This window comes from Nicotiana attenuata, unplaced genomic scaffold (assembly GCF_001879085.1).
Source record: "Nicotiana attenuata strain UT unplaced genomic scaffold, NIATTr2, whole genome shotgun sequence".
NCBI classification, from domain to species: domain Eukaryota; kingdom Viridiplantae; phylum Streptophyta; class Magnoliopsida; order Solanales; family Solanaceae; genus Nicotiana; species Nicotiana attenuata.
The window spans coordinates 67,516-93,580 of NW_017670957.1; the positions used below are offsets into that span (position 1 = coordinate 67,516).

The 26,065-nt window shown below is 35.8% G+C and overlaps 2 protein-coding genes across 3 annotated transcripts in view; both read right to left on the reverse strand.

Moving 5' to 3' along the window:
• LOC109244799 (mannosyl-oligosaccharide glucosidase GCS1-like) overlaps window positions 1–2,756 on the reverse strand; it is a 38,275-nt gene extending 35,519 nt beyond the window's left edge. For both annotated transcript variants that reach the window (XM_019411942.1, XM_019411941.1), the window contains exons 1-3: window positions 2,370–2,756; window positions 2,220–2,293; window positions 641–892 (exon numbers count right to left, since the gene is read on the reverse strand). In XM_019411942.1, coding sequence (XP_019267487.1) covers window positions 641–892; window positions 2,220–2,293; window positions 2,370–2,657 — 614 coding nt within the window. In that variant the 5' untranslated portion in view covers window positions 2,658–2,756. The remainder of the gene's footprint in view (window positions 1–640; window positions 893–2,219; window positions 2,294–2,369) is intronic.
• A 15,962-nt stretch (window positions 2,757–18,718) lies between these two features.
• LOC109244795 lies at window positions 18,719–20,977 on the reverse strand. The gene is made up of 3 exons (XM_019411938.1): window positions 19,973–20,977; window positions 19,762–19,854; window positions 18,719–19,486 (listed from the first exon to the last, which is right to left on the reverse strand). Exons 1-3 carry the CDS (start codon window positions 20,975–20,977, stop codon window positions 18,719–18,721), a joined length of 1,866 nt encoding a protein of 621 aa, XP_019267483.1.
• Window positions 20,978–26,065: the final 5,088 nt, after the last annotated feature.

Here is a 26,065-nt window from a genome sequence, read left to right on the forward strand (position 1 = left end):
ATGATAATGGAGAAAAGTACTATATGATTGTTAACATATCATCGGTGAAAAATAGAAAAAATAAAGGTAAAAATAAGCAATAGTAGCAATAACTACTCCTACTACTGCTTTAAAAATTTGGCCCCACAAAATAAACTTTTCAGAGTCCAGGCAATCTGATCTCATCCAGCAATTTTACCAAACATTTGACTAGTGCATGTTAATTGTTAGGCCCACCTTAAGTTTAAAATATGCCATCACTCTTGAAATTTATTATTCAACTTGAAATTATCTTAGATATATCTTCCAAGAAATTCTGCCAGCTAAGCTATTATTACTTGTCAGACACGTTCACAAACTAATAACGAACAAGGAAGGAGTAGTTGATGAAATCTAGACAGCCTTTTCTTTCAATTGCCAAGATCATCACTCAATCAATCAACTTCACCTATATCATCATTAATTGCTAAAAAACCAAAAGATGAATCTTGATCGGCAGCAAATGACAAAGCTTTCCATATGATGGCGCAACGCGCTATTTCCTTACTAGAGCCTAGAGGATCAAATTCTAAACATACTTTCACCTCACAATCACTAGAGCCATGTATAGGCATGTCAAGCTCAAGAAGGGAATATTATGAGAGATGGTAAGGAGAAGTACTCATTGCTCTGCACTCCAATTCGAACAGCCCAGTCTCCGCCATAGCCACTACCATGGCCCTTCGATTTTAGAAAGCTAGTTGTCAAGGACATTGTCTGTTCAGTCAGAACCTGATGTCCATAATCCCGTCCATTATGACTAGTCCAGCCATATTGTTTCAACTCATCTGAATCTTGGCATACATGACGCATGAAATACCTCCCGTCCTTCACTCCAATCCACATTAAACCAGCAACTAATGATTGTGGAGTCCTGCAAATTGTAAGAACATACCAGTAGAAGTTTTATAATAGAGTATATTTTAGCATATAAAAAGGCAAGAACCATGTAACATCACAAACTATAGAGAGCATGATAGAAGAGTTGCCCTACTCAACACCAGAATGGACATCCCTATTGTCAGTAATACTTCTATCTAAATCAGACAGTGGCATGGAACTTGATGCATCAACAATCTCATTGCCTAGACAGAAAATGCTCAATTGTGACACAATTAGTTGTTGAAGTGTGCCCATAGTTGAACAAACAAGGTCTATTCAAAATTCGCTATGGGAGAATGGGATAACCAGCAGAATATCAGGCATTATAGCACTCTATTTATGTGAAACATCCTTCACAACAACAACAACAACAAACCCAGTGTAATCCCGCAAAGTAGGGTCTGGACCCTTCTGTTTCCCTGACTCCAAATATTTAAACGGAAATGACCAACTATTACGCAATTACTGCAAAATTTAGCCATGTTTTTGTGCAATCTTTGCACCAGATTTCACAGCTTGTCAGTGGTTGCATTCATTCGCTGCATGATATTACGAATTAGGTCCAGCAAGGTTAAATAACAGCATAACTTTGTAAGATACTTTCTTCAGATTATGTCAATAGAAGATGAACTTGTTTTATTTTTAAGCTAGAGTGACATAACCAAGAAATAATATCTTTCACATTAATTCTAAAACATTTTTCTCTACAAGTCCACATTAACTCTACGATTATCTTATGATGTCAAAAGATACCATTCAATTCCTTATGTAATCCTTTCATCTCTCACTTTATGTAACCCTTATTGAGTTAGGATGTCCGAGAATTCCAGTATATCACATTAAATAAGCATTTTATATCATCTTTAAAGCTACAACGCTTTGACCACTCTTTTCCATGTTTTTGTTGTACAAATTTCAATATTTGAGTCCTTTTATTTCAACAAATGCAGGACCAAGAAACCCTGGCATGGCCTAGGTCAGTAACCAAATATTAAATAACAAGCCACTAATGAGAAAAAACCTGAGTCATGGATAATTTAATTTTTTTAAAAGAAGGGGGAAAAGGCACCATCATAACGCACTCAATACACTAAAACCTTAAACTTTATTGAATCCTTAATCCTTACCTTCTAGCTTAAGATACAACAGGTAGTACTACTGTTATGTCTCAATAACAAATTAGACGGTTCAACTTTATGATTCCTCAAAGTCCATTCCGCTCTATTTGGATAGGCTTCATTCCAAATTATGGTAGGCATATATCTATATTCACTAGTTTTACACTATCAATATACCATATGAGCAGAATATATTATTACCTTGCACGAACTCCGAAATAAACTTGAGGCCTGTAAGTACCCCAGTACAAGCTCTCTCTATGCTCTCCTTCAAACTGCATCAAAATGTATAACTTATCAAAAATCAAAATGTCAATGGAGAAGGAAACAAATATTCGGTGTTTAATTTACCATTGGAAGATCCGTTAGTTTTGGAGCTGGAAGTGGAGTGATCACTCTGGGTTTTTGAGGTTTCTCCATGGGATTAACGATCGGATAAATGAAAAAGAGTGCGATCACAAAGGAAATAATCCCAAACCCTAGCAGAAACTTGAGGTTCACATTGAAAATGCGAATTAAGCTGTTATTTCTTGTTTTGTCCTTTCGTAGTTTTGGATTGGGAGGACTGAGGATTGGGGCATTTTCGGCGGAAGATTTCGAAGCTCTGCTTCGTGTACTTCCCCGTGAAGTTCCCGCCATTGTTGGCCGTTTGTTTCCAGTTTCGCCGTCTGTGACGGATACTGGAAGTGAAGAAGTGAAAGGGTAGAGGAAGAGGACGTTGAATTGTTCAGAAACGGTCTTGGGCTTTGATTCTATAGTCAACCTTTCAGCCCAATATATGACAAAATAATTTGTTTTTTCCTGCAAAAGAAAATACTAAGAGCCGTTTTAAAAACTTAATGACCGAAATAGTTTTATTTTTAAAAAGACGAAATACATAAACGGCCTCTTTAAGTTGTCTTCAACGATCATATGGACACCTCAATTGACCCCTTTTACCATTTAGACACGTTAAATGGCTATTAAGTGTATCACGTAAACACCCGAGTGGAGCAGACCATGTGCATGAGTTACACCTTCCAATGACGTGTCAAATAAACCAATTAAAGACTGACACGTGTAATTTAAAATTAAAATAATTGACACCTGTAATTAACAAGGAAAAAAAAGATATTTTCCTTATTTTCAATTAGAACATCAGCCCTTGCCTCCCCTCACCCCAACCCCAAACCCCAAACCTATTAGCACCTTTTGTGAGCCGTCAAAATCCCTAGCATCTTATTTCATCTTCTTAGAAACCCTAACATTTTTCATCAGCCGCCGTCGCCGATTTCTTCAGCTCAATCAGCTTGAGCTTTTTCTTCAAATCCTTATAAGACAAAAACTTGTCCCTCCATTCCAATTATGTCTCTTCTATTTGATTGCTTAAGCTTTTCCGAACTTCATAGCTTTTGATGGAGATAATCCAATACACACCAAAATGCAAGGTTCGTGTGAAAATTTGAGAGGAAATAATGATTCGAAATAAGGTAAGTGGGAGTTTGAGAGAAAATAATCACATAAAAGTGATTCCAAATCAGGTTAGTGGGAATTTGAGAGAAAATAAACAAATTGAGTTCAGCCATAAGTTTAGCAGCAACGTTTAGCGAAAAATTGTGCTCTCTTTTGTGATTGGTTTTGGGAGAATATCTAGTTAAAGCATCAGTTTTAGAGGGTTCAATTTACTCTATTGAGTATTGTTGTAAGTTTCATCTCAGATATATCTTCTACTTTAATGGTGAGAAATGTGATTTACCAATTAAATATTACAGCAATGCTTGTGATTGATTGTATAAAAAATTGTGATAGCATATATTGGAAAAAATTGTGTGCTTATTTTATGTTTTTCCCACTTGCTGTAATTTGAAAGAAACTTTTTAATTGGTCTTGTTTTTCATTAATGGTGATAACTTGAAGAAGAAGAAGAAGAAGTATGAAGATGAAGGCAAGTGGGGTCATTAAAATAATTTTAATTAAAAGAAAAAAGAGAAAAACTTCATTTTGAGGGTTTCACGCGCCCAGACGTGAATAAAAAGCACGCACTTTGCCATGTCATCGTGAAGGATTCACGAGTCACACTTTAGCTTAGAAGAGGTGTCTGTCTGGTCATTAGCATAATTGAGGTGTTCATCTGATCGTTGGGGACAACTTAAGGGGCTGTTTATATATTTCGCCTTTTAAAAAATAATAAAATATGCTCCTTTTAAAGATTATATTACCTAGATACCCCCCTACTTTTTGTGTCCAAAATCCACCTAAAACCCTCCCCTGGTTTCTTTCTTTTCCTTATCTTTTTTTGTTTATTTGTTATAAAATCTTTAGTAAATGTGGATGTCCACTACTCCTACTACTTTCACCCATGATGTAAATAACCTTCCACTACTCATCAACATTATGATTGTAACTCCAACACCTCCATAACCCCTTCCCATGATCTTCCCACGTGATCTCAATTGTTAATGTCATTTTTAAGACAATCATTTTATAACCATCATATGTAATAGTATAAATAGAGGCATGAAATGTGAGATGGAACACACTTGAACACTTGATGAAATAAGAAAGTTATCTATTCTTCTCTTATTCTACTTATCTTCTTGTTTTATGTTGTTACTTTGAGCTACATTTCTTAACACGTTATCAGCACGAAGTTGAGCTCTTCTCGTTGTTCAGGTATATTTGTTCATTTTATTTTCTTCGTTGTATATTTTGATTTCAAATTAGTATCTTTAATATGCGGTTTTATAATTTCTCACATCTCTAGATATGTGTAAAAATATTGAATTCTGTGTTTCTTTATTTTAAGTTATTTGTATGATTGTCATGTGAAAGTTGCTAATTTTCATGTTAATAGAATTAATTGAGAGAAGAATACTTATTTTATGTTGTTCGACATTTGATATTGTGTTAAAGCTAGAAGACATTTTGGTTCTAGTTAACATCAAAGATATACTAATAATTTGAAGAAACGAATAGTATTCTTTTCTATGGAGTTATCACTTTAGTGTATATAGATCAGAAATTTGATATTATGTCAATTTTTAAGATTTTACGCTATTATCCTAATGATTTCTAATTATTTATCATCTTTGATAGTTTTCACTATGTCGAATTTGTCAAAGCTTGAGTTTGTGACACTTGACATTTCTGGAAAGAATTACCTACCATGGGTTCTCGATACTGAGATTCACTTAGCCGCTAAAGGCCTTGGTAACACCATTACTCAGGGTAATGAGGCATCAATCCAAGACAAAGCGAAGGCCATGATTTTCCTTCGTCATCATTTGGATGAAGGTTTGAAGGTTGAATATTTGACTGTGAAAGATCCACTTGAATTGTGGACTGGCCTGATGGAAATGTATGATCACCTTAAGGCTACGGTATTGCCAAGGGCTCGATATGAGTGGATGCACATGCGGTTGCAAGATTTTAAGACCGTAAGTGAGTATAACTCTGCTGTATTTCGAATAACTTCCCAATTGAAATTATATGGGGATGTTATGAATGATGAGGATTTATTGGAAAAGACTCTTACGACTTTTCATGCCTCAAATATGGTATTACAGCAGCAATACCGTGAAAGGAATTTTAAAAAATATTCTGAATTGATCTCATGCCTTCTGGTGGCTGAGCAACATAATACCCTTTTGCTGAAAAATCATGAAACTCGTTCCACAGGGTCAGCTCCGCTTCCTGAAGCGAATATGGCAGCTAGACGTGATAAGTCTGGAAAAAGGCAGAATAATAATCATGGCCATATGAATGTACGTGGGCATGACAATGGTAAGAGACAATATAATAGTCGTCATCGTGGTGGTCATAGCAAACGAGAGAACAATATGGGTTCTCAAAACAATCCTTCAAGAGACAAAAGCGGTAACTGCCACCGCTGTGGCATGAACGGTCATTGGAAAATTGAATGCCGTGCACCTGAGCATTTTGTCAGGCTTTATCAAAACTCCATCAAAAGAAAGGCAAATAATGTTGGAGCATCTTCTGCTAATGCCCCAGTAGAGTCTCACTTGACCTTTAAAAATAATTTTGAGGCAGGGCCTTCAAACAAAAATGATGACAATGCCGAGGCAAATCTTGCTTTGAATGATGATGATTTTCAAGGCCTCGATGATCTTACTCATTTGGAAGTTGAAGATTTCTTTGGAGATCAAAACTAATGTTTGATCATTTTACTGGGGAATGCAATTATGTTGTTATTTTTATTTTCAATATTTTTGTCTCGTTTAAAGTTGTTTTTATTTTCAAGTAGTACTTAAGTTGTCTTATGTTGTCGTTGGTGATGTTAGTTTTTCCGTATTTCTCATGATGTACTTTTATTTTTTTATGAAGAAATTAAAATTCCCCAGTCTCCAATTGGATCCAAGATGAGTAATGAAGATTTATGTCTTTTGGATAGTGCTACAACTCACTCAATATTAAGAGAAAAGAAATTTTTCTCTTATTTGGTTATGAAAAAGGCCTATGTTAATACAATATCTGGTAGTACAAAGTTGATTGAGGGCTCCGGAAGAGCAACCTTATTACTAGGAGGAACGATATTAACTATTGATAATGCATTGTATTGTAGTAAGTCTCAAAGAAACTTGTTGAGTTTCAAAGCTATTCGCCAAAATGGCTACCATGTTGAGACATCAAACGAAGGAAAGGTTGAATACCTTTATATTACTACAATAAAAGCAGAAAAAAAATATGTGCACGAAAAATTACTCGCATTTTCTTCTGGGTTGTACCACACAAACATTGGTGTGGTTGAATCAAATGCCATAGTAAACAAAAGGTTTACTACTTCAATGATTTTATCATTTGGCATGACTGGTTGGGCCATCCCGATTCTAACATGATGCGCAGAATAATAGAGAATTCAAATGGGCACACATTGAAGAACAAGAAGATTCTTCAATTTAAGAAATTCTCTTGTGTTGTTTGTTCTCAAGGAAAATTGGTTATTGAACCATCAACAGTTAAAGTTGCGATTGAATCCCCTGCATTTCTAGAACGTATACAGGGTGATATATGTGGGCATATACACCCTCCATGTGGACCATTCAAGTATTTTATGGTCTTGATAGACGGATCTACAAGATGGTCACATGTGTGCTTATTGTCCACTCGTAAAATGGTATTTGCAAGATTGTTAGCCCAAATAATAAGGTTAAGAGCACAATTTCTAGATTATGCAATTAAGACAATTTGTCTTGATAATGCTGATGAATTTACATCTCGGGCCTTTATTGATTATTGTATGGCCACTGGAATAAAAGTTGAGCATCCGGTTGCTCATGTTCATACTCAAAATTGTCTAGCAGAATCATTGATTAAACGCCTCCAATTAATAGCTAGACTATTGCTAATGAGGACAAAACTTCCCCTTTCAATGTGGGGACATGCTATTTTGCATGCAGCAGCACTTGTGCGCATAAGGCCAACCAGTTATCATGAAGTCTTCCCATTACAGTTGGCTTTTGGTCAGCAGCCAAATATTTTTCATCTAAGAATTTTTGGATGTGCGGTATATGTTCCAATTGCTCCACCACAACGCACAAAGATGGGTCCCCAAAGAAGGTTGGGAGTATATGTTGGTTATGAATCTCCTTCTATTATTAAATATCTAGAGCCTATGACAGGAGATTTATTTATAGCCAGATTTGCTGATTGTCATTTTGATGAATCAATTTTTCCAACATTAGGGGGAGAAAATAAACAGCTGGAAAAAGATATAGATTGGAACGTATTATCTCTATCTCATTTGGATCCTCGTACAAATCAATGTGAACAAGAAGTTCCAAAGATCATTTATATGCAAAATGTTGCAAATCAATTGCCAGATGCATTTACTAACCTTCCACGGGTTACTAAATCGCATATTCTAACTGTAAATCCTCCAATTCGAGTTAATGTCCCAGCTGGACAGTATGATAATGCAAATGAGTCTAGGCCACGCCTTAACCGTGGTAGACCAATCGGTTCCAAGGATAAGAATCCCCGAAAAAGGAAAGGAGCAAATGATCAAGTTGATCATAACATGGAGGCAATTGCTCAAGAGGAGCATAAAGACATAGTAATTGATAAGACCTCACATGAGGTTCTAGTACCTGGAAATTATGAAAATGAAGAGATCTCAATAAATTATGTCTCTACGGGAAAAAGGTGGAACCGAAATAACGTTGTTGTTAACAACAATTTTACATATAATGTTGCAGTTGAAATAATGCAACAAGATGAGGATCTTGAGCCAAAATCTGTCGATGAATGTAGACAGAGAAATGATTGATCAAAATGGAAAAACGCAATCCAAGCGGAATTGGCTTCGCTCGAAAAACGTGAAGTTTTCGGATCAATAGTCCAAACACCTGAAGGTGTCAAGCCAGTGGGGTACAAATGGATTTTTGTGCGAAAACAAAATGAAAAAGGTGAAGTCATAAGATATAAAGCACGACTTGTGGCACAAGGGTTTTCGCAAAGGCCTAACATTGATTATATGGAGACATATTCTCCGTGGTAGATGCAATTACCTTCAGGTATTTAATAAATCTGGCAGTCCATGAAAAGCTTGATATGCGGTTGATGGATGTTGTCACAACCTACGTATATGGCTCACTGGACAATGAAATTTTTATGAAAATCCTTGAAGGATTTAAAGTTCCTGAAGCACATAAAAGTTCAAGAGAAACTTGTTCAATAAAGCTTCAGAAATTCTTATACGAATTGAAGCAATCAGGGAGGATGTAGTACAATCGTCTTAGCGAGTATTTGCTAAATGAAGGGTACAAAAATGACCCTATTTGACCTTGTGTCTTATTAAGAGGTCTGGATCTGAATTTGTCATCATAACTGTGTATGTTGATGACTTGAATATCATTGGCACTTGTAAAGAGCTTCCAAAGGCTGTAGAGTGTTTGAAGAAAGAATTTGAAATGAAAGATCTTGGTAAGACAAAATTTTGTCTTGGCCTACAAATTGAGCATGTACCAAATAAAATTTTTGTCCATCAATCAACATACACTGAAAAGGTTTTAAAGCGATTTTACATGGATAATGCACATCCATTGAGTACCCCAATGGATATGAGATCGCTTGATATAAATAAAGATCCATTTCGGCCTCAAGAAAATGATGAAGAGCTCGTTGGTGATGAAACTCCATATCTAAGTGCAATTGGGGCACTGATGTATCTTGCCAACAATATCCGACCAGATATTGCTTTTGCAGTAAGCTTATTAGCAAGATTCAGCTCCTCCCCAACAAGAAGACATTGGAATGGTGTTAAGCATATATTTAGATATCTTCGGGGAACTATAGATATGTGATTGTTTTATTCTAATGAATTCAAGTCAGAAATGATTGGCTATGCCGATGCAGGTTATTTGTCTGATCCACATAAAGACGGATCTCAAACAGGATATTTGTTTACATATGGAGGTACAGCTATATCATGGCGTTCAATGAAACAAATAATAGCTGCCACATCTTCAAATCATGCTGAGATAATAGCCATTCATGAAGCTAGTCGGGAATGTGTTTGGTTGAGATAATAACTCAACATATTCAGAAAATGTGTTGGCTTACTTATGAAAAAGGATAATCCAACTACACTATATGAAGACAATGCTGCTTGTAATTCTCAACTAAAAGGAGGATACATCAAAGGAGATAGAACAAAGCACATTTCACCAAAGTTCTTTTTCACGCATGATCTTCAACAAAATGGTGAAATTAATGTTCAACATATTCGTTCATATGAAATTTTGGCTGTTCTGTTCACTAAGGCATTACCAACCTCAACATTTGAGAAGTTGAGACAGAAGATTGGAATGCGGCGTCTTCGAGAAATAAAGTGATGTTTTTATGAGGGGGAGTAAGATACGCGCTGTACGCTTTTTCCCTTAGCCTAGGTTTTGTCCCACTGGGTTTTCGGTTAAGGTTTTTAACGAGCCAGCAAATAAAGCGTATTACAGATATGTGTACTCTTTTTCCTTCACTAAGATTTTTTTCCCATAGGGTTTTTTCTTAGTAAGGTTTTAACGAGGCATATTATCTATTTTTGGACATCCAAAGGGGAGTGTTATAAAATCTTTAGTAAATGTGGATGTTCACTACTCCCACTACTTTCACCCATGATGTAAATAACTTCCCACTACTCATCACTATTATGATTGCAACTCCCACACCTCCATAACCCCTCCCCATGATCTTCCCCCGTGATCTCAATTGTTAATGTCATGTTTAAGACAATCATTTTGTAGCCTTCATATGTAATAGTATAAATAGAGGCATGAAATGTGAGATGGAACACACTTGAACACTTGATGAAATAAGAAAGTTATCTATTCTACTTATCTTCTTGTTTTAAATTGTTACTTTGAGCCACATTTCTTAACATTATTCACTTTTTTTTTCTATCTGTTTCCTATTTTGTTAATATTTTTACTTTATTTTTTCTACGACAATCACTTACTCAGTTACTCTGTTTAACTTTATTTTTTTCTTGTCTTAATTTATTATGATTTCTTGTTGTATCTCTTTCTTTTTTTAATTTTTTTTTCCTAGTAAAATATCTTCGGCCAAAATATTTGTCACTTCTTCACTTTTTTTTATATTTTTTTCTATATTGTTGTTTTTTTCATTTTATTTATAGTAAAATTTTGCACTCTTGTTAATTTCTTTTTAAATTTTCTCTGCAATTTTGTAGTTTTTCTTTTTGGTTCTTTCTAGTAAGACTCGTACTCTTTCACTTTATTTTTTTTTGTCTTTTTTTATTTATTGTTGTATCTCATTATTATTTTTTAATTTTATTCTTTAAATTAATATCTCTTTATCCAAAATATATATATTTACCTTTTATTATTATTATTTTTCAATTATTTTTTCAGTAAAATTTCTTAGTTAAAATTTTTATCACTTTATTCTATTTTTGCTTTTGTATTTATTTTTCTAGATAAATAATCGAGTCCTGAAATTAATATTGAGACATTTTCTATACAATCATTAATAATTTATCATTATCATGAGTTATCTCATAAATTGTTTATTTTATTTTATTTTTGAATTTTTTATTTTATATTTGTGGATATTTTTTTTAATTTTATAAGAAAATTTAAATATTTATTATAATAAAAAAATTGGTCATTCTTTTTTACCTTTTTTGTTCTTTATAGCTAAATCGACGAATAATAGAATTTAGTATACTACATTAATCATGGTATATCAATATGTAGTATATCAAGAATACGAGATACCATGATTCAATAGTAATTATGGTATATCAATGTGTATGATACCAAGAATATTAAGTATACCGTTTAACATACTCAAACAAAGTATACTATGATTCAACACTAATTATGGTATATCAATATATATTATACCAAAGATATTGGATATACTATTTAACATACTCAAACAATGTATACCATAATTCAATATTAATCATGGTATACACATGTTAGTATACCAAGAATTTTAGGAATACCATGATTGAACAATAATCATGGTATACTAATGTGTAATATATCAAGAATACTAGTTATACTATTTAACATACTCAAACGAATTATGCCATGATTAATAGTAATTATTGTATAACAAAAAGTAGTATACCAAGAATACTAGAAATACCATGATTGTCGAATCATGGTATACCAATGTGTAGTATACCAAGAATATTAAGAATACTATTTTAAAAACTCAAAATAATGTATATCATGATTCAACAATAATCACGGTATACCAAAAAGTAGTATACCATGATTCAACTAAAATCATGTAACGACCCGGCCGGTCGTTTTTTAGAATTTACACCCCGATCCCCCATTAACTGCTTTCCCTAAGTTCATTTCTGCTATTTTGGTTTGCCGGGACGTTCGGTATTAGGATTCGGAGTGTTTTGGGACACTTAGTCCCTAAATAAGAGTTTAAGAGTTGAAAAATGGTCCGTATTCGGAACAGTGTGAAGACGACCTCGGAATGGAAATCCGATGGTTCCGTTAGCTCCGTTAGGTGATTTCGGGGTTGGGAGCGTGTTCGGAATGTTATTTGGAGGTCCGTAGCTCATTTAGGCTTGAAATGCCGAAGTTTGGATTTTTGAAGTTTTCCGGTCCGATAGTGAGTTTTTGATCCGAGGGTTGGATTTGAATCTCGGAAGTTGCTGTAGCTCCGTCATTTCATTTGGGATGTGTGTGCAAAATTTCAGGTCATTCGGACGAGGTTTGGTTAGGTTTTTGATCGAAAGCGTATTTGGTTAGAATTTGAAGTTCTTAGGCTTGAATCCTTGATTTAATCGGGTTTTCGGTGTTGTTTGAGGTGTTTTGAGGATTGGTGCAAGTTCGAATAAGGTATTAGGTGGTATTGGTGCTTTTGGTTGAGGCCCCGGGGGCTTCGGGATGATTTCGGGTGGTTAACGGGGAAATTTTCTAAGTTGTTGCAGCTGGTATGTTTTCCCTTCTGGTATTTTCGCTTCTACAGTTTTGGAACCGCAGAAGCGAAGCCGCAGAAGCGGCTTCCTCATCGCAGAAGCGATTTTTGGCTTCCCCTCAGAGACCGCAGAAGCGGAACCGCTGGAGCGGTCATGCGTCCGCAAAAGCGGAATTTCCCCCTTTAATGAGAAACCGCAGAAGCGGTTATTTTGCCGCTTAAGCGGGACCGCAGAAGCGGTCCCTTGTCCGCAGAAGCGGAAATGTCTGGGCAGAAATAGGAAATTTCGAGGGTTTAATTTCATAAGTTTGAAAATCAATTTTGAGCTCGGGCAAGGGCGATTCTGAGAGGATTTTGGAGAGGAGATTATTGGGTAATATTTCTATGATCCTTTCTAATTATATTCTATCATTTAGTAGTTAAATCCACCTTTTAAATTCGAATTAAGGATCAAAAATGGAAGAATTTGGGTGAAAGTTCATTGACTAAACTATCGGGTTTTGAGGGGGCATTCGACCTCCTATTTCTGAGATTTTTATATGGTTAGACTCGTGAGAGTACGAGGTTTCTGAAAATGTGAAAATTATTCGGTTCTGAGACGTTGTCCGGAGGGGCGTTTTGGTCATTTCACCTATTTTCGCGCCTTAGCTTTTATTTCAATAGTGGAATCAGTTGTTTGCAATATTATTTACGATTTGTAATTTAATTGAATAGATTTGGGCCATTTGGAGTCGGATACTCGTGGCAAGGGCATCGTTCCCTAGTTGACTTCGCACCGGTTCGAGGTAAGTGGCTTGCCTAACCTTGTGTGGGGGACTTCGTCCCTTAGGATGTGATAATTGGTAATTGAATGCCTTGTACGTGAGGTGACGAGCGCGTACTTGAGCAAATTGTTGAAACCCGGATTTTTACTTAAATACTTGATTTGGATTCTCTTTCATATTTGCCTTACTTACTTGCTTTTATAGCATGTGCTAGCGTAGAAAAGCATGTTTAATTGATCCAAGCTGCCTATTTGTTTAAATTGTCTTAACTGTGATTACGTGGAGCATGTTAGGCCTGATGCCTTGTATTGTTGTACTTAAATTTCTGAATAATTCATTGATATTGGTTGTGCATTTACATTGGGACTACGGATGCGGATTCCGGGAGTTCCCCCTTGATTGTTTACTTTGGCACTACGGGTTGATTCCCGGGAGATCCCCCTGCATTTTATTTTGGGACTACGGGACGGTATCCCGGGAGATCCCCCTGCACTTTTATTTTGGGACTACAGGACGGTATCCCGGGAGATTCCCCTGCACTTTTATTTTGGGACTACGGGACGGTATCCCGGGAGATCTTTTGATATTGATATGAGATTTGGACTACGGGACGGTATCCCGGAAGTTCCATTGGACAGTTGAGAAAAGGGCTACAGGACGGTATCCTGGGAGACCCTCGTTGGTATTCTTGTAATTTTGCTGTATTTACTCTGTGTTTCTGTTTTGTCTTGCAGTACTATATTTCATTGATCTGTCTTATCACATCGCTGTGTTCATTAATTTTCATCAGATTTCGATACTGTTAATATCTTGCTATTTTATTGTTTCTGTCTCAGTAGGGCCCTGACCTTTTCCTCGTCACTACCCAACCGAGGTTAGGCTTGGCACTTACTGAGTACCGCTGTGGTGTACTCACGCCTCTTCTGCGCATGTTTTTCATGTGCAGATCCAGGTGCTTCTGAGCAGGCGTACCGCCAGTAGCTGTCAGGGAGCGTATTGGGGACTTAAGGTATACATCTGCTACGTCCGCAGATCCGCAAAGTCTCCTTCTCTTTTTATCCATAGTTGTTAGATGTTATTTCGATCCCTCTTTGTATTAGACTATTCTGGTGACTAGAGCAGTGTAAGACTTCTTATAGCCTGTGTTGCCCGTGGGTTTCCGGGTCTTGGAGGTTGTTTCAGTATTTTGTATTAAAGTGTATGTGCCAGGCAGCAACTGTATACATTACTCATGTTATTTAGCTTCGAATATAAATTTCGCAAATGTTGTTACTTCCGCAATGTGTTAGGCTTACCTAGTCGTGGAGACTAGGTGCCGTCATGACGTGTTCACAATTGGTGAACTAGGGTCGTGACATTAAATATATATTTAAGCTATATTTTCTTAACGACAGAGCTAGAAATTCATATTAGAGGATTGAAAAACACCCAACTTTCTTTTGTCCGGATTGAACTTGTGAGCTAAATAACTTGGGGTGTTTTTCAATCCTCTTATATGAAAAACTCGGATTGAACTTGTGAGCTAAGAAATTAATGAACTTTATTCTCCTCCTATATATATATATCATAATATTGAGGTGTCGTAAGTCGTAACCAAAAGTTCCACGGCGTTAACTTCCACCATCATCATTTTGTTTTAATGTTCTTTAATATATACTCTCGCGAGTTCTTATACTCGTAAGCTTGACATAAATGACTTGAAAATATAAAAAGTAATTTATGTTAGTTACTCCAGTTTTTCTGATCGGCAATTTCATTCATATTTATTCATCATAATTCATAGACGACTTGGTACTAGGATTGCTCCTGGGCCAGAGCAAATCGCACCGTTCTAGTTCCTATAATAATTCTTTGCGAATTGTTTTCGCAAATAGCAATAGTTCCAAAATAAGTCAATGAGACGAAAATTATGATGTTCAAGACCAAATAATTTAGACCAATAGGCTTATAGTATTGAAAATCATATTATCTGAGTCTCGTGTTGGATCAAGTTCTCAATCAAAAGGCTCTCAAAGAGGTGTTTTTCTTTACAAGAAAACACAAATCATGCAAAGCTGACATATTAGGAAAACATTCAGCAAATTGCTAATAAAAGATATTGGGTTGTCAATCTCAACCCAAACAGCCCAATTTTCGAACGCATTGGATCTTGGAAAGAAGGCGAGATGATTTGTCTTTTTGGGCCAAAGTCCAATATAATTGTGCTACTACTCGTAGCTGCCACAAAAGAGCGTATCTATCAGAGGGACCTTTTTAGAACAGCTATTTATATTTTAATCTCATTAAGAAAATTTTAAAAAAATAAGTCCCGCGGTAAAATTTTGAAACACCGGAAATTCTTGGTAGCATGCTTCAAAATTGTGGCAACGTGCTTCAAATTGATGCAGCGTACTTCAAAATTCTAGCAGTGTACTTCAAAGTCTAGCAACGTGCTTTAAAATTTTGACACGAGTTTATATTTCCAACACTTTCTTTAATGAGATCAAAATTTAAATGGTGACACTAAATGATCTTATTTGTGCAAATAGCCCTATCCAATACTCTCAAAACTAATGACAGGCCCAAGGATTTAACTGAGTCAAGAAAGTGGGATCCACACCGAAGAGAAATCCACTTTAGGGACGGATAGATTGTAACTTTATCCTAATCTAATAAATGCACCCTAAATTATTTGATATCATTTCATTTGTAATTCTATTTTGTATAATTTTCAAAAAATTATTTAAGTGATATTTGCTCTATCATAAAAACTATTTTATTTATTTCATTCTGACCACTACGACACTATTAAGTTTGACCATGAAAGAAAGATAGGGTGATTTATGAAAATTTTCTCTGATTGTATTCACTGTACACAACTCTATTTATACAAGTATTTCTATATCTAAGATAAATAAAATGAAAACATATGAAAGAATATTTCTATACACTTGTACTATTCTTATTGCTTGTATGTATAACCTCCTAACAGATTTTATTCTCCTACATGTGCTCATCATGTGTAGGAAGCTTCTAATATTTACCAACTCAGCAAAAAATAAACGGCTGAGATTTATTCTTCATCAACTAATCTTGTGTTGTGTGATGCTGACGCGTGTAGGGATTAAAATGAACATAAAGATGAGGACATTACATAGTAATATCCGAAATCCCAATCGAACCCAGGCTGCTTCCATACTTCGACTTCTTCACCTTTCTTCTTCTTCTTCATCCCTCTTCTGTAAATCATCTTTAGTCTGTGAATTGATGAGCTTATCCTCAACATCCCCCCTCAAGTTGGAGGGAGAGAATGGACCCCCAACTTGGTCAAAATGTGGCGGTGGGAAGCCCCAGACAAGGGTTTGGTAAAGAGATCTGCTAGCTGGTGCTCCGAAGGAAGAAAAGAAAGCGAGATTAGCCCAGAAAGGAACTGTTGACGGAAAAAATGGCAGTCCAGTTCGACGTGCTTAGTCCGCTCATGGAAGACAGGGTTGCGAGCGATGTGAATGGCGGCTTGGCTATCCGAGTGAACGGGCACTGGAAGAGTGGGTGGTGCTGAGAGATCAGCAAGCAAACGGACCAACCAAGTGATTTCTGCGGTCACCCTCCTCATAGACCTGTATTCCGCTTCTGCTAAGGATAAAGAAATGGAGATTTGTTTCTTCGATTTCCAAGAGATTGGAGCACCACCAAGAGTGATAAAGAATCCGCTTACTGAACGACGAGAATCTCTACACGCCGCCCAACCCGCATCACAAAAGGCAATCAAATCAAAAGAAGGATCAGCAGACAAGAAGATCCCTTGGGAAGGATCTGCTCTCAGATATCTCAAGACACGCAAAGCCGCTGAAAAGTGTGAAGAACAGGGCTTTTGCATATACTGGCTTAAACACAAGACAGCAAAACAAAGGTCTGGTCTTGTGTTTGTGAGATAGTTCAATTTACCTACTAAATGTCGATAAACAGTAGGATCCTCTAATGGTGTCCCTTGGTCTACCTGAAGTTTGCAGTATGGATCCAAAGGAGAAGAGACTGCTGCTCCTGAACAATCAAACTCCTGCAACAATTTTGAGGTAAACTGTCTTTGACTGATGATGATGAAACCCTGCTTTTCCCTTAAAATTTCCATCCCCAAAAGTAGTGTATATCACCTAAATGCTTGACTTTGAATTCTGTGTTGAGGAATGTGCAAATGTGATCAATTTTCTTTGTGTCATTGTCTGTAAGTAATATATCATCTACATAAACAGCTAAAATGGAAATTAAGCCATCTTTCTGTTTAAAAAACAGGGAATAGTCATTAAGAGAACTAGAGTATCCTTTGAAACTGAGAGCTTCTGCAAGCCTAGAATACCATTGTCGTGAAGCTTGATTCAAACCATAGAGAGACTTCCTCAATAAACAGACTTGATTAGGTTTAGGGGGAACAAGTCCTGCAGGAAATCTCATGTACACTTCTTCCTGTAAGTCCCCATGTAGGAAAGCATTATTAACATCCAATTGAGAAACTTTCCAACCTTTCTTTACTGCCATTGTTAAAAGACATCGAATGGTAGTCATTTTCACCACTGGTGAAAATGTCTCAAAGTAGTTTATGCCTGCCCTTTGAATGTCCCCCCTTACTACTAGCCTTGCTTTCAACCTCTCCACTGTTCCATCAGAATTGTGCTTCACTTTATATACCCACTTGCAAGGCAAGGCTCTCTTGCCCTGTGGCAAGTCCACAGTGTCCCAAGTGTGGTTAAACTCAAGTGCCTCAATTTCTGCTTCCATAGCCTTCCTCCAACCTGGATGTGCAGAAGCTTGAGCAAAACTATTTGATTCTGAAATAGTAGACAGTGTTTGAAGTACCTTTTGGCTGTTGAGTGAAAGAGCACCAAAAGAAAACACACTAGGCTTGGAGGGTTGAATGAAACAGGAAAAGGTAATATCAGAAAGAATAATAGTCATTCAAATATGCAGGCTTTTGAGTGATCCTTTCTGACTTTCTGATTGAAGGAGGTGGAATGGGAATAGGACTATTAGACAGAATTGGAACTGGAGAATGAAGGGGAGACTGTGTATCACTAGAGGGTGGAGTAGAGTGTGAATTGGTTCTTGGCATAGTGATAGGTTCATCATGAGAGACTGAATGATTGGTGTTAGGTGGCTGAGTGAAATTAGTAGCTGGCTCTGTTGTGGAATCAACACACACATTGTCTGTTGATTCTGCTTGGGCTCTATGGGCAGGATAGAAAGGAAAATCACATGGTGATACTGATGTGATGAAAGGAAAACAATGCTCATAGAACTTAACATCTCTGGAGACAAAAACCTTCCTGCTGTCCATATCCAAAACCTTGTACCCCTTCTGATTGTGAGGGTAACCTAGAAACACACACCTCTTAGCTCTTGATTCAAACTTACCTCTATTTTGAGCTAGAGTTGAGACATAGCATAAGCATCCAAAGGATTTTAGACAGTCATACTTAGGTGGCTTCTTAAACAGTACTTCATATGGTGTCTTCCCTTTTAGAACCCTTGAAGGAAATCTATTTATTAGATATGTGGCAGTCAATATACATTCTCCCCAATATTGAATTGGAACTCTTGATTGAAATAACAATCCCCTTGCAATTTCCAAAAGATGCCTATGTTTTCTCTCCAAATAACACCATTTTGTTGTGGAGTAGCTACACAAGATGTTTCATGTTGTATGCCTTGTGAATGCAGATATATAGATTCTTGTGTCCCCTTTCCCAATTCCAAAGCATTGTCAGATCTGATCTTCTTCACCTTCTTGTTGAATTGTTTTTCCACCATAGTAAGAAAACACTTCAAAACTGAAAATGCATTGCTTTTAGTGCTCAAGAGGAAGGTCCAGGTTGCTCTACTGAAATCATCAACTATGGTTAGGAAATACTTGTAGCCATTGTATGTACTAGTCTTAAAAGGTCCCCAAGTGTCTATATGAATGAGGTCAAATATGCTTGAAGATCTTATTTGACTAATTGGAAAAGGTAGCCTAGTTTGCCTGGCTTGAGGACATACATCACACACATAATCAAAAGTTGAAGGAAAATGGATGAAACTTAGATTTTTCATAGCCGTAAAAGGCAAATGCCCTAATCTGACATACCATTCTCTTACATTAGATATAGCATTAGCAAACACAGGTGCTGAAAAAGGAACACTAGGGGAAAACAGACTGGAATTGCTTCCTTTTGGAGTTGAAATTACATTTTGTTTGAATAAGATCCTAGACTCTAAACTACTAGGCTGGAGCAAGTATAGGCCATCCCTCACTTCACCAAAAGCTTGTCCCCTCCTCATTAAAGGGACCTGCAGCAGACATTTGTTTGAAGTCAGATTAATAGAGCAACTGAATTGGCTACATAACTTATGGACTGATAATAAGTTATATTTGAAAGAAGGGACATATAGAACCCTTTCCAGAATCATATCTGGCTGAATGCTTACTCTTCCTATATGTGTGAGTTAGGCAAACTTATGTGCAGAGGGGTAGGTAAAGGACAGAGTTCTAAGAAAGATTTTGAATCAAAACACATGTGCTCAGAGGCACCTGAGTCAATAATCCAGGTGTTAGTGTTAAAAACAGCTAGGCATGTTCCAAAGTATTTAAGAATGGTACCAGCTACTGCATTAGCATTTATCTCTGTTCCTGGATTTCCTCCATTCCCAATCTGCACCTGCTTGATTGTGTTTACTAGCTTAGAAACTTGTTCCTTGCTAAAAAAAATGATTCTGAGTGCTTGAATTTCCTTAAGTGCATCCATTTGTTTGTCCATCTGTTTCTGTTGTTGGAACCAGTGCATTGACCTTCACTGCTCCTTGAGATATGTTTGACTTGGTAAATTGAAAATCATCTGGAAACCCATTGAGCCTGTAGCAGTCTGCCCTGGTATGTCCTATCCTCATGCAGTGAGAACAGGCAACATTTGGGTTATACCTAGTCTTCTTTCCCTTGAATTTTTGTTGTGTGTTCCCTTGCTTCTGCTGTGGATTCCAAGTTCTTTGGATCTGATTGTTTCTCTGTGGGGTTTTATTCTGTGTTCCCACCATGAATGATGCAACATCAGTGGAGTAAGAGGGATTCATGTATATTTCCCTTTGGCTCTCATCCTGCAACAGTAGAGAATAGGATTGGTCAATGCCTGGGAGAGGACTCATCATGAGTATGTTTCCTCTTGCTTGAGCATAAACATCATTCAATCCCATAAGGAATTGAATAACTCTTTGATCCTCCATGAACTTTGCAATTTTCTTCTTTCCATCACATGTGCAATCACAGGTGCATCCCAGGTGTGAGTTGATAGAATCCAACTCATCCCAAAGCCTTTTTAGAGTTGTGAAATAACCTGCTATGCTGCTACTTCCTTGAGCTAACTTTGAGATCTGCAGGTGATAGAGCTTTGCTCCACTCGATTGGCCAAACCTGTGTTCAAGGCTACCCCATAGATCCTTTGCAGTCCTAGAATAAATTACACTGTCTCCTATCTCCTTGGTGAGGGAATTCAGCAACCAAGAGGTCACCATGTTGTTGCACCTGCTCCACTGTGAGTGCTCTGCAGCATTTAAAGCTGGTTCAAGACAAGTTCCATTGATAAAACCAAGCTTGTTCTTGGCTGAAATTGCAATTAGCACAGATCTTCTCCATCCTGTAAAGCCTCTTCCATCAAATGGTGAGCTAACTAAAGACATCCCTGGAGCATCAGAGGAGTGTAGATAGTATGGGTGATTGGAATCAGTAGTGCTTCCACTGCTGGTGGATCCAGTGACAGTGGGAGTAGCTGTAGCTTCTGTTCCTATCATGGCTGAAAAACAGGTGTGAAGAAGAAAGAAAAGAAGAAGAGAAGAAGAATGGTGGTTGAATTATGAGAGAAAATGATGGATCGAGCTACTGATGCTCTGATACCATGAAAGAAAGAAAGGGTGATTTGTAAAAAATTTCTCTGATTGTATTCACTGTACACAGCTCTATTTATACAAGTATTTCTATATCTAAGATAAATAAAATAAAAATATATGAAAGAATATTCCTATACACTTGTACTATTCTTATTGCTTGTATGTATAACCTCCTAACAGATTTTATTCTCCTACATGTGCTCATCATGTGTAGGAAGCTTCTAATATTTACCAACTCAGCAAAAAATAAACGGCTGAGATTTATTCTTCTTCAACTCATCTTGTGCTGTGTGATGCTGACACGTGTAGGGATTAAAATCTATACTATATTAAAAGCACGAAGGCCTTTAGCGAAATGTCGTTCGCCTTTTTTGCCCTTTAAAAATAAATTTTATAATGGATAAAATTGTAATTTAGTTATTTTCCTAATATTTAGGGTTTTAACATCAAGTAAAATTTTAGTAATTAAATCTTTTCTTATTGCCTAATATTTAGGAGTTCTAAATCAAATAAAATTTTAAATTTATGTTAAATATCTTCTTCCCAATAAGAACGAAAAATGTGAAGAAAAAATACAAACACATAGAAGGTAAGTTTTTTTTCCTACATGAAAGCTGACGATAAACATTTTGTAATTTTTGTCTTCTTACTAATTTTGCCTCTTTATTTTCCTTTCAAAAGAAACTAGGAAATAGAACAATTGCATTTTGGTCATGAGAAAAAAAAAAAGACTGTCAATGAGATGATTAGAAACTTCTTATAATTTCTTATTTTATTGAATTAGCTAAATTGGATCAACAATCACCATTTTTGAAAATTATATTTTTGTTAACATTTATATTATAACTCAAACAAATTTTAATATAATATTTACTTAATTTTAAAAGTTCTATATTCATCAAGATAGAGTATACGCGTACCCTAAGACTAGTGAATATAAAGATGAGGACATTACATAGTAATGTCCGAAATCCCAATCGAACCCAGGCTGCTTCCATACTTCGACTTCTTCATCTTTCTTCTTCTTCTTCATCCCTCTTCTGTAAATCTATCTTTAATCTGTGAATTGATGAGCTTATCCTCAACAGACCAATGTAATATTTTTAAGCTACATGCCAGCCAAATGGGGACGCCGGAAACAGGGAATAAATTTCCTACTATAATTCACTAATTTATATAATTTTGGCCAGATCGGGTAGAGTTTATGGAACTAAAAATTAATGAAGAAGGTAAGTTAGAGTTAATTAAACCTCCGCCGGCCATATCAAATGTGGTCGTGCTCACAAACGAATCAATGACTAATTTAAAGAATAAAGTCTCCAATCTACTTCCACTGTTCATACATAATCTTAATATTTTATATTTGTTAAGTTGAACCTAGTTGATAAAAAATATAAGAGCTTTGACTAACCCTTTGTTCTGCGTTTGTCATACACCTTATCTTAAGTCAGGGAAGTGGAGAATAAATTCTTGATTTCTGCAAATTGCACCTAAATTTAGTGGAAAATTAATATCCCCTGTATCTTTGACAGATTGGAATCCTCTCATTTTCATTGGTATGTATTATTATAACTCTCCATTTTTTAGTTTTTAATTTTGAGATATAATGGACAAATACAGCATCACTTTTCTTCTATATTTAAATACTCATCTGTTCTAGTTGTTGTCCAATTTTATATATATTATGAATTTATGCCTATCCTTCAAGAGGTAATGTATGCAAGTGCTAAACAACTACATACATATATCACTGCAAGTTTTACACCTTACTTGTTTAGTGTCTAAAGGTTTACTTACCACTTGAACAAGTGAAACTGACGTTTTACCGGTAATGCATGTCTTCAATTATCAAAACAATTGAAAATCATTTTGGGTTGTAATATTCTGAACTATCAAAAAATTAAAATTGGCTGAAAATCGACTGTCTAAGTTAAAGCCAATGCATGTTAGAAACATCACGGAACCATAAAACTCTCGGAATCTAATTGTTTATCGGAAAAACCGTTTACACGCTTTGATAATAGTTTTGATAAACAAAGAAGGGGTTAAAGGCAAGTGAAACAAAGATGATCCAAAACCTTAGCGTGTGAACCGTATGAAAGTTTAAAATAAGAACATTGCAATGAGCAAACGTTTAGGATATCAACAAAATAGAATAATCCACATTGTGTATTGATTAATTTTCTTTCTTCCAAGGATCATACAGAGAGAGAGCGCTTCATCTGTTGTAATAGACATGGTCTTTAGCTTCATTTAGAAGCTAGCTATATAAAACAAGCTAAGCTAGAACCTTTTCGTGATAAGACCCTTCGGCAATGCAAAAGGACTATGTCCGTGGTTTAACACAAAGCTTGATGATGATCGATGTCAGAGGGTTGATAAGAATGTGCTCCAGCTGGCGCTCCCGTGTTAGAGTCAAAGGAAAAAGATCCGTTGGGATCGGTGCCACTACCATCGGTCCACCAAAGCCTTAATCACTTTGAGATAGCATCGTTGCTTAGAGGCACCGGTTATCAAGATCTCGGAGTTCCTGGCCAAGGCCACCGACTGCGATGCCATGAGTGTCGGACTTCCAATGGGCCCGGACACCCACGTCACGTCCCTATTGGTACACCTGGCAAGTCTAGATTTTCACCCCATACACTAATTAATGTTTAGTTATGTGAAAAAAGAGAAGATTTAACAAATAGTACTAGTATAGAAGCCAAAACTTAATTAATAATTTTTTTGAACATAAAATATATTTTTGATGTTAAAAAAAAAAGATACAATAATGGGTATTTCGCAGTTTTATACTGCGAATTGGCTTAACGGATTTTTTGTCGTTAAGGCATTTTATAGTTTTATAAAAAAATAATTTTTTTATGACATTTCGTAGTACAGTACTGCGAATTACAATTCGTTGTACTGAACTACGAATTGCCCTAATAAAAACGGGTCGTCTTCTTCCCATAGACAACGATCTCCATTAAAAAATCAAACTCAAAGTTTTCTGGTCTCCCACCCCGCCTACAATTTAAAAAAAAAAAAAGAAATTTCGGCCCCATCCGTCCCATAAAGAGCAAGAAGTGTAGGTTCCACACACAAAAGAAGTTTTGGATTGCGTGTTTCGGGTGCAAAAATTCGATTTCAATAATATTTATATCGAGGTATTTCAATTTAGTTTATGCCGAAACTCATATAGTCATGCATTAGTATTGTTTAGTATGTTTCCATGTGAATTTTTGTTATGTTAGTGTTTAATTTTGTTTATTTTATATACCCGGTTTGATTTATTTGATATCCGAATTTATGTTATGTTTGTGACCAAAAATGCTACTTGATTGTTTGTGTTAAATAATATTATTTATTTTGTTTATTTGTATTGTTGATGTTATGTTCATATTGTATAGCCTTATAGCGTAGTAAAATATAGTGTCTTTTAGCAAAGCAAAATATAGAGCCTTTTAGCGAAGTAAAATGTAGAGCCTTTTAGCGTAGAAATTGAGACTTATAATAATTAAAAATGCTACTTGATTGTTTGTGTTAAATAATATTATTTATTTTGTTTATTTGTATTGTTGATGTTATGTTCATATTGTATAGCCTTATAGCGTAGTAAAATATAGTGTCTTTTAGCGAAGTAAAATATAGAGCCTTTTAGCGAAGTAAAATGTAGAGCCTTTTAGCGTAGTAAAATGTAGAGCCTTTTATCGTAGAAATTGAGACTTATAATAATTAAGAATTATTCGGTGGTACCGGGCGTCAAAAATCAAGCCTGGAACCCATACATAACTATTATCTCCAATTTTAAAAATCATACTTAATTTAATTTATTAAGTTAATAAAAATCTAAAAATGTTGAAATTGAGACTTATAATAATTAAGAATTATTCGGTGGCACCGGGCGTCAAAAATCAAGCCTGGAACCCATACATAACTATTATCTCCAATTTCAAAAATCATACTTAATTTAATTTATTAAGTTAATAAAAATCTAAAAATGTTGAAATTGAGACTTATAATAATTAAGAATTATTCGGTGGCACCGGGCGTCAAAAATCAAGCCTGGAACCCATACATAACTATTATCTCCAATTTCAAAAATCATACTTAATTTAATTTATTAAGTTAATAAAAATCTAAAAATATTGAAATTGAGACTTATAATAATTAAGAATTATTCGGTGGCACCGGGCGTCAAAAATCAAGCCTGGAACCCATACATAACTATTATCTCCAATTTCAAAAATCATACTTAATTTAATTTATTAAGTTAATAAAAATCTAAAAATGTTGAAATTGAGACTTATAATAATTAAGAATTATTCGGTGGCACCGGGCGTCAAAAATCAAGCCTGGAACCCATACATAACTATTATCTCCAATTTCAAAAATCATACTTAATTTAATTTATTAAGTTAATAAAAATCTAAAAATATTGAAATTGAGACTTATAATAATTAAGAATTATTCGGTGGCACCGGGCGTCAAAAATCAAGCCTGGAACCCATACATAACTATTATCTCCAATTTCAAAAATCATACTTAATTTAATTTATTAAGTTAATAAAAATCTAAAAATGTTGAAATTGAGACTTATAATAATTAAGAATTATTCGGTGGCACCGGGCGTCAAAAATCAAGCCTGGAACCCATACATAACTATTATCTCCAATTTCAAAAATCATACTTAATTTAATTTATTACACTAACACAAACAATTAATTTTGTTTAAATTATAGTAGACGACATGGCGTTTCCTCCGCCTGCGCATCCTGGACCTGCCGAGGATCAGCTACTAGTGCTGTAGGGCAACCATAGGTCATCCTATGTTTGGGAGGGACAGCTAGCGATGCAGCCTCTCCGCCCTAGGAGGCCTGATGATTTGTGGGAGTTTATTGCGGAGCATCGTTTCCATCCGCGCGTAGTAGAGATCCTCCAGACTTCGGGATTATATACCATTTTTCAGCTTGGACGGATGCAGCTTGATTGGTCGCTCATCACGTCCTT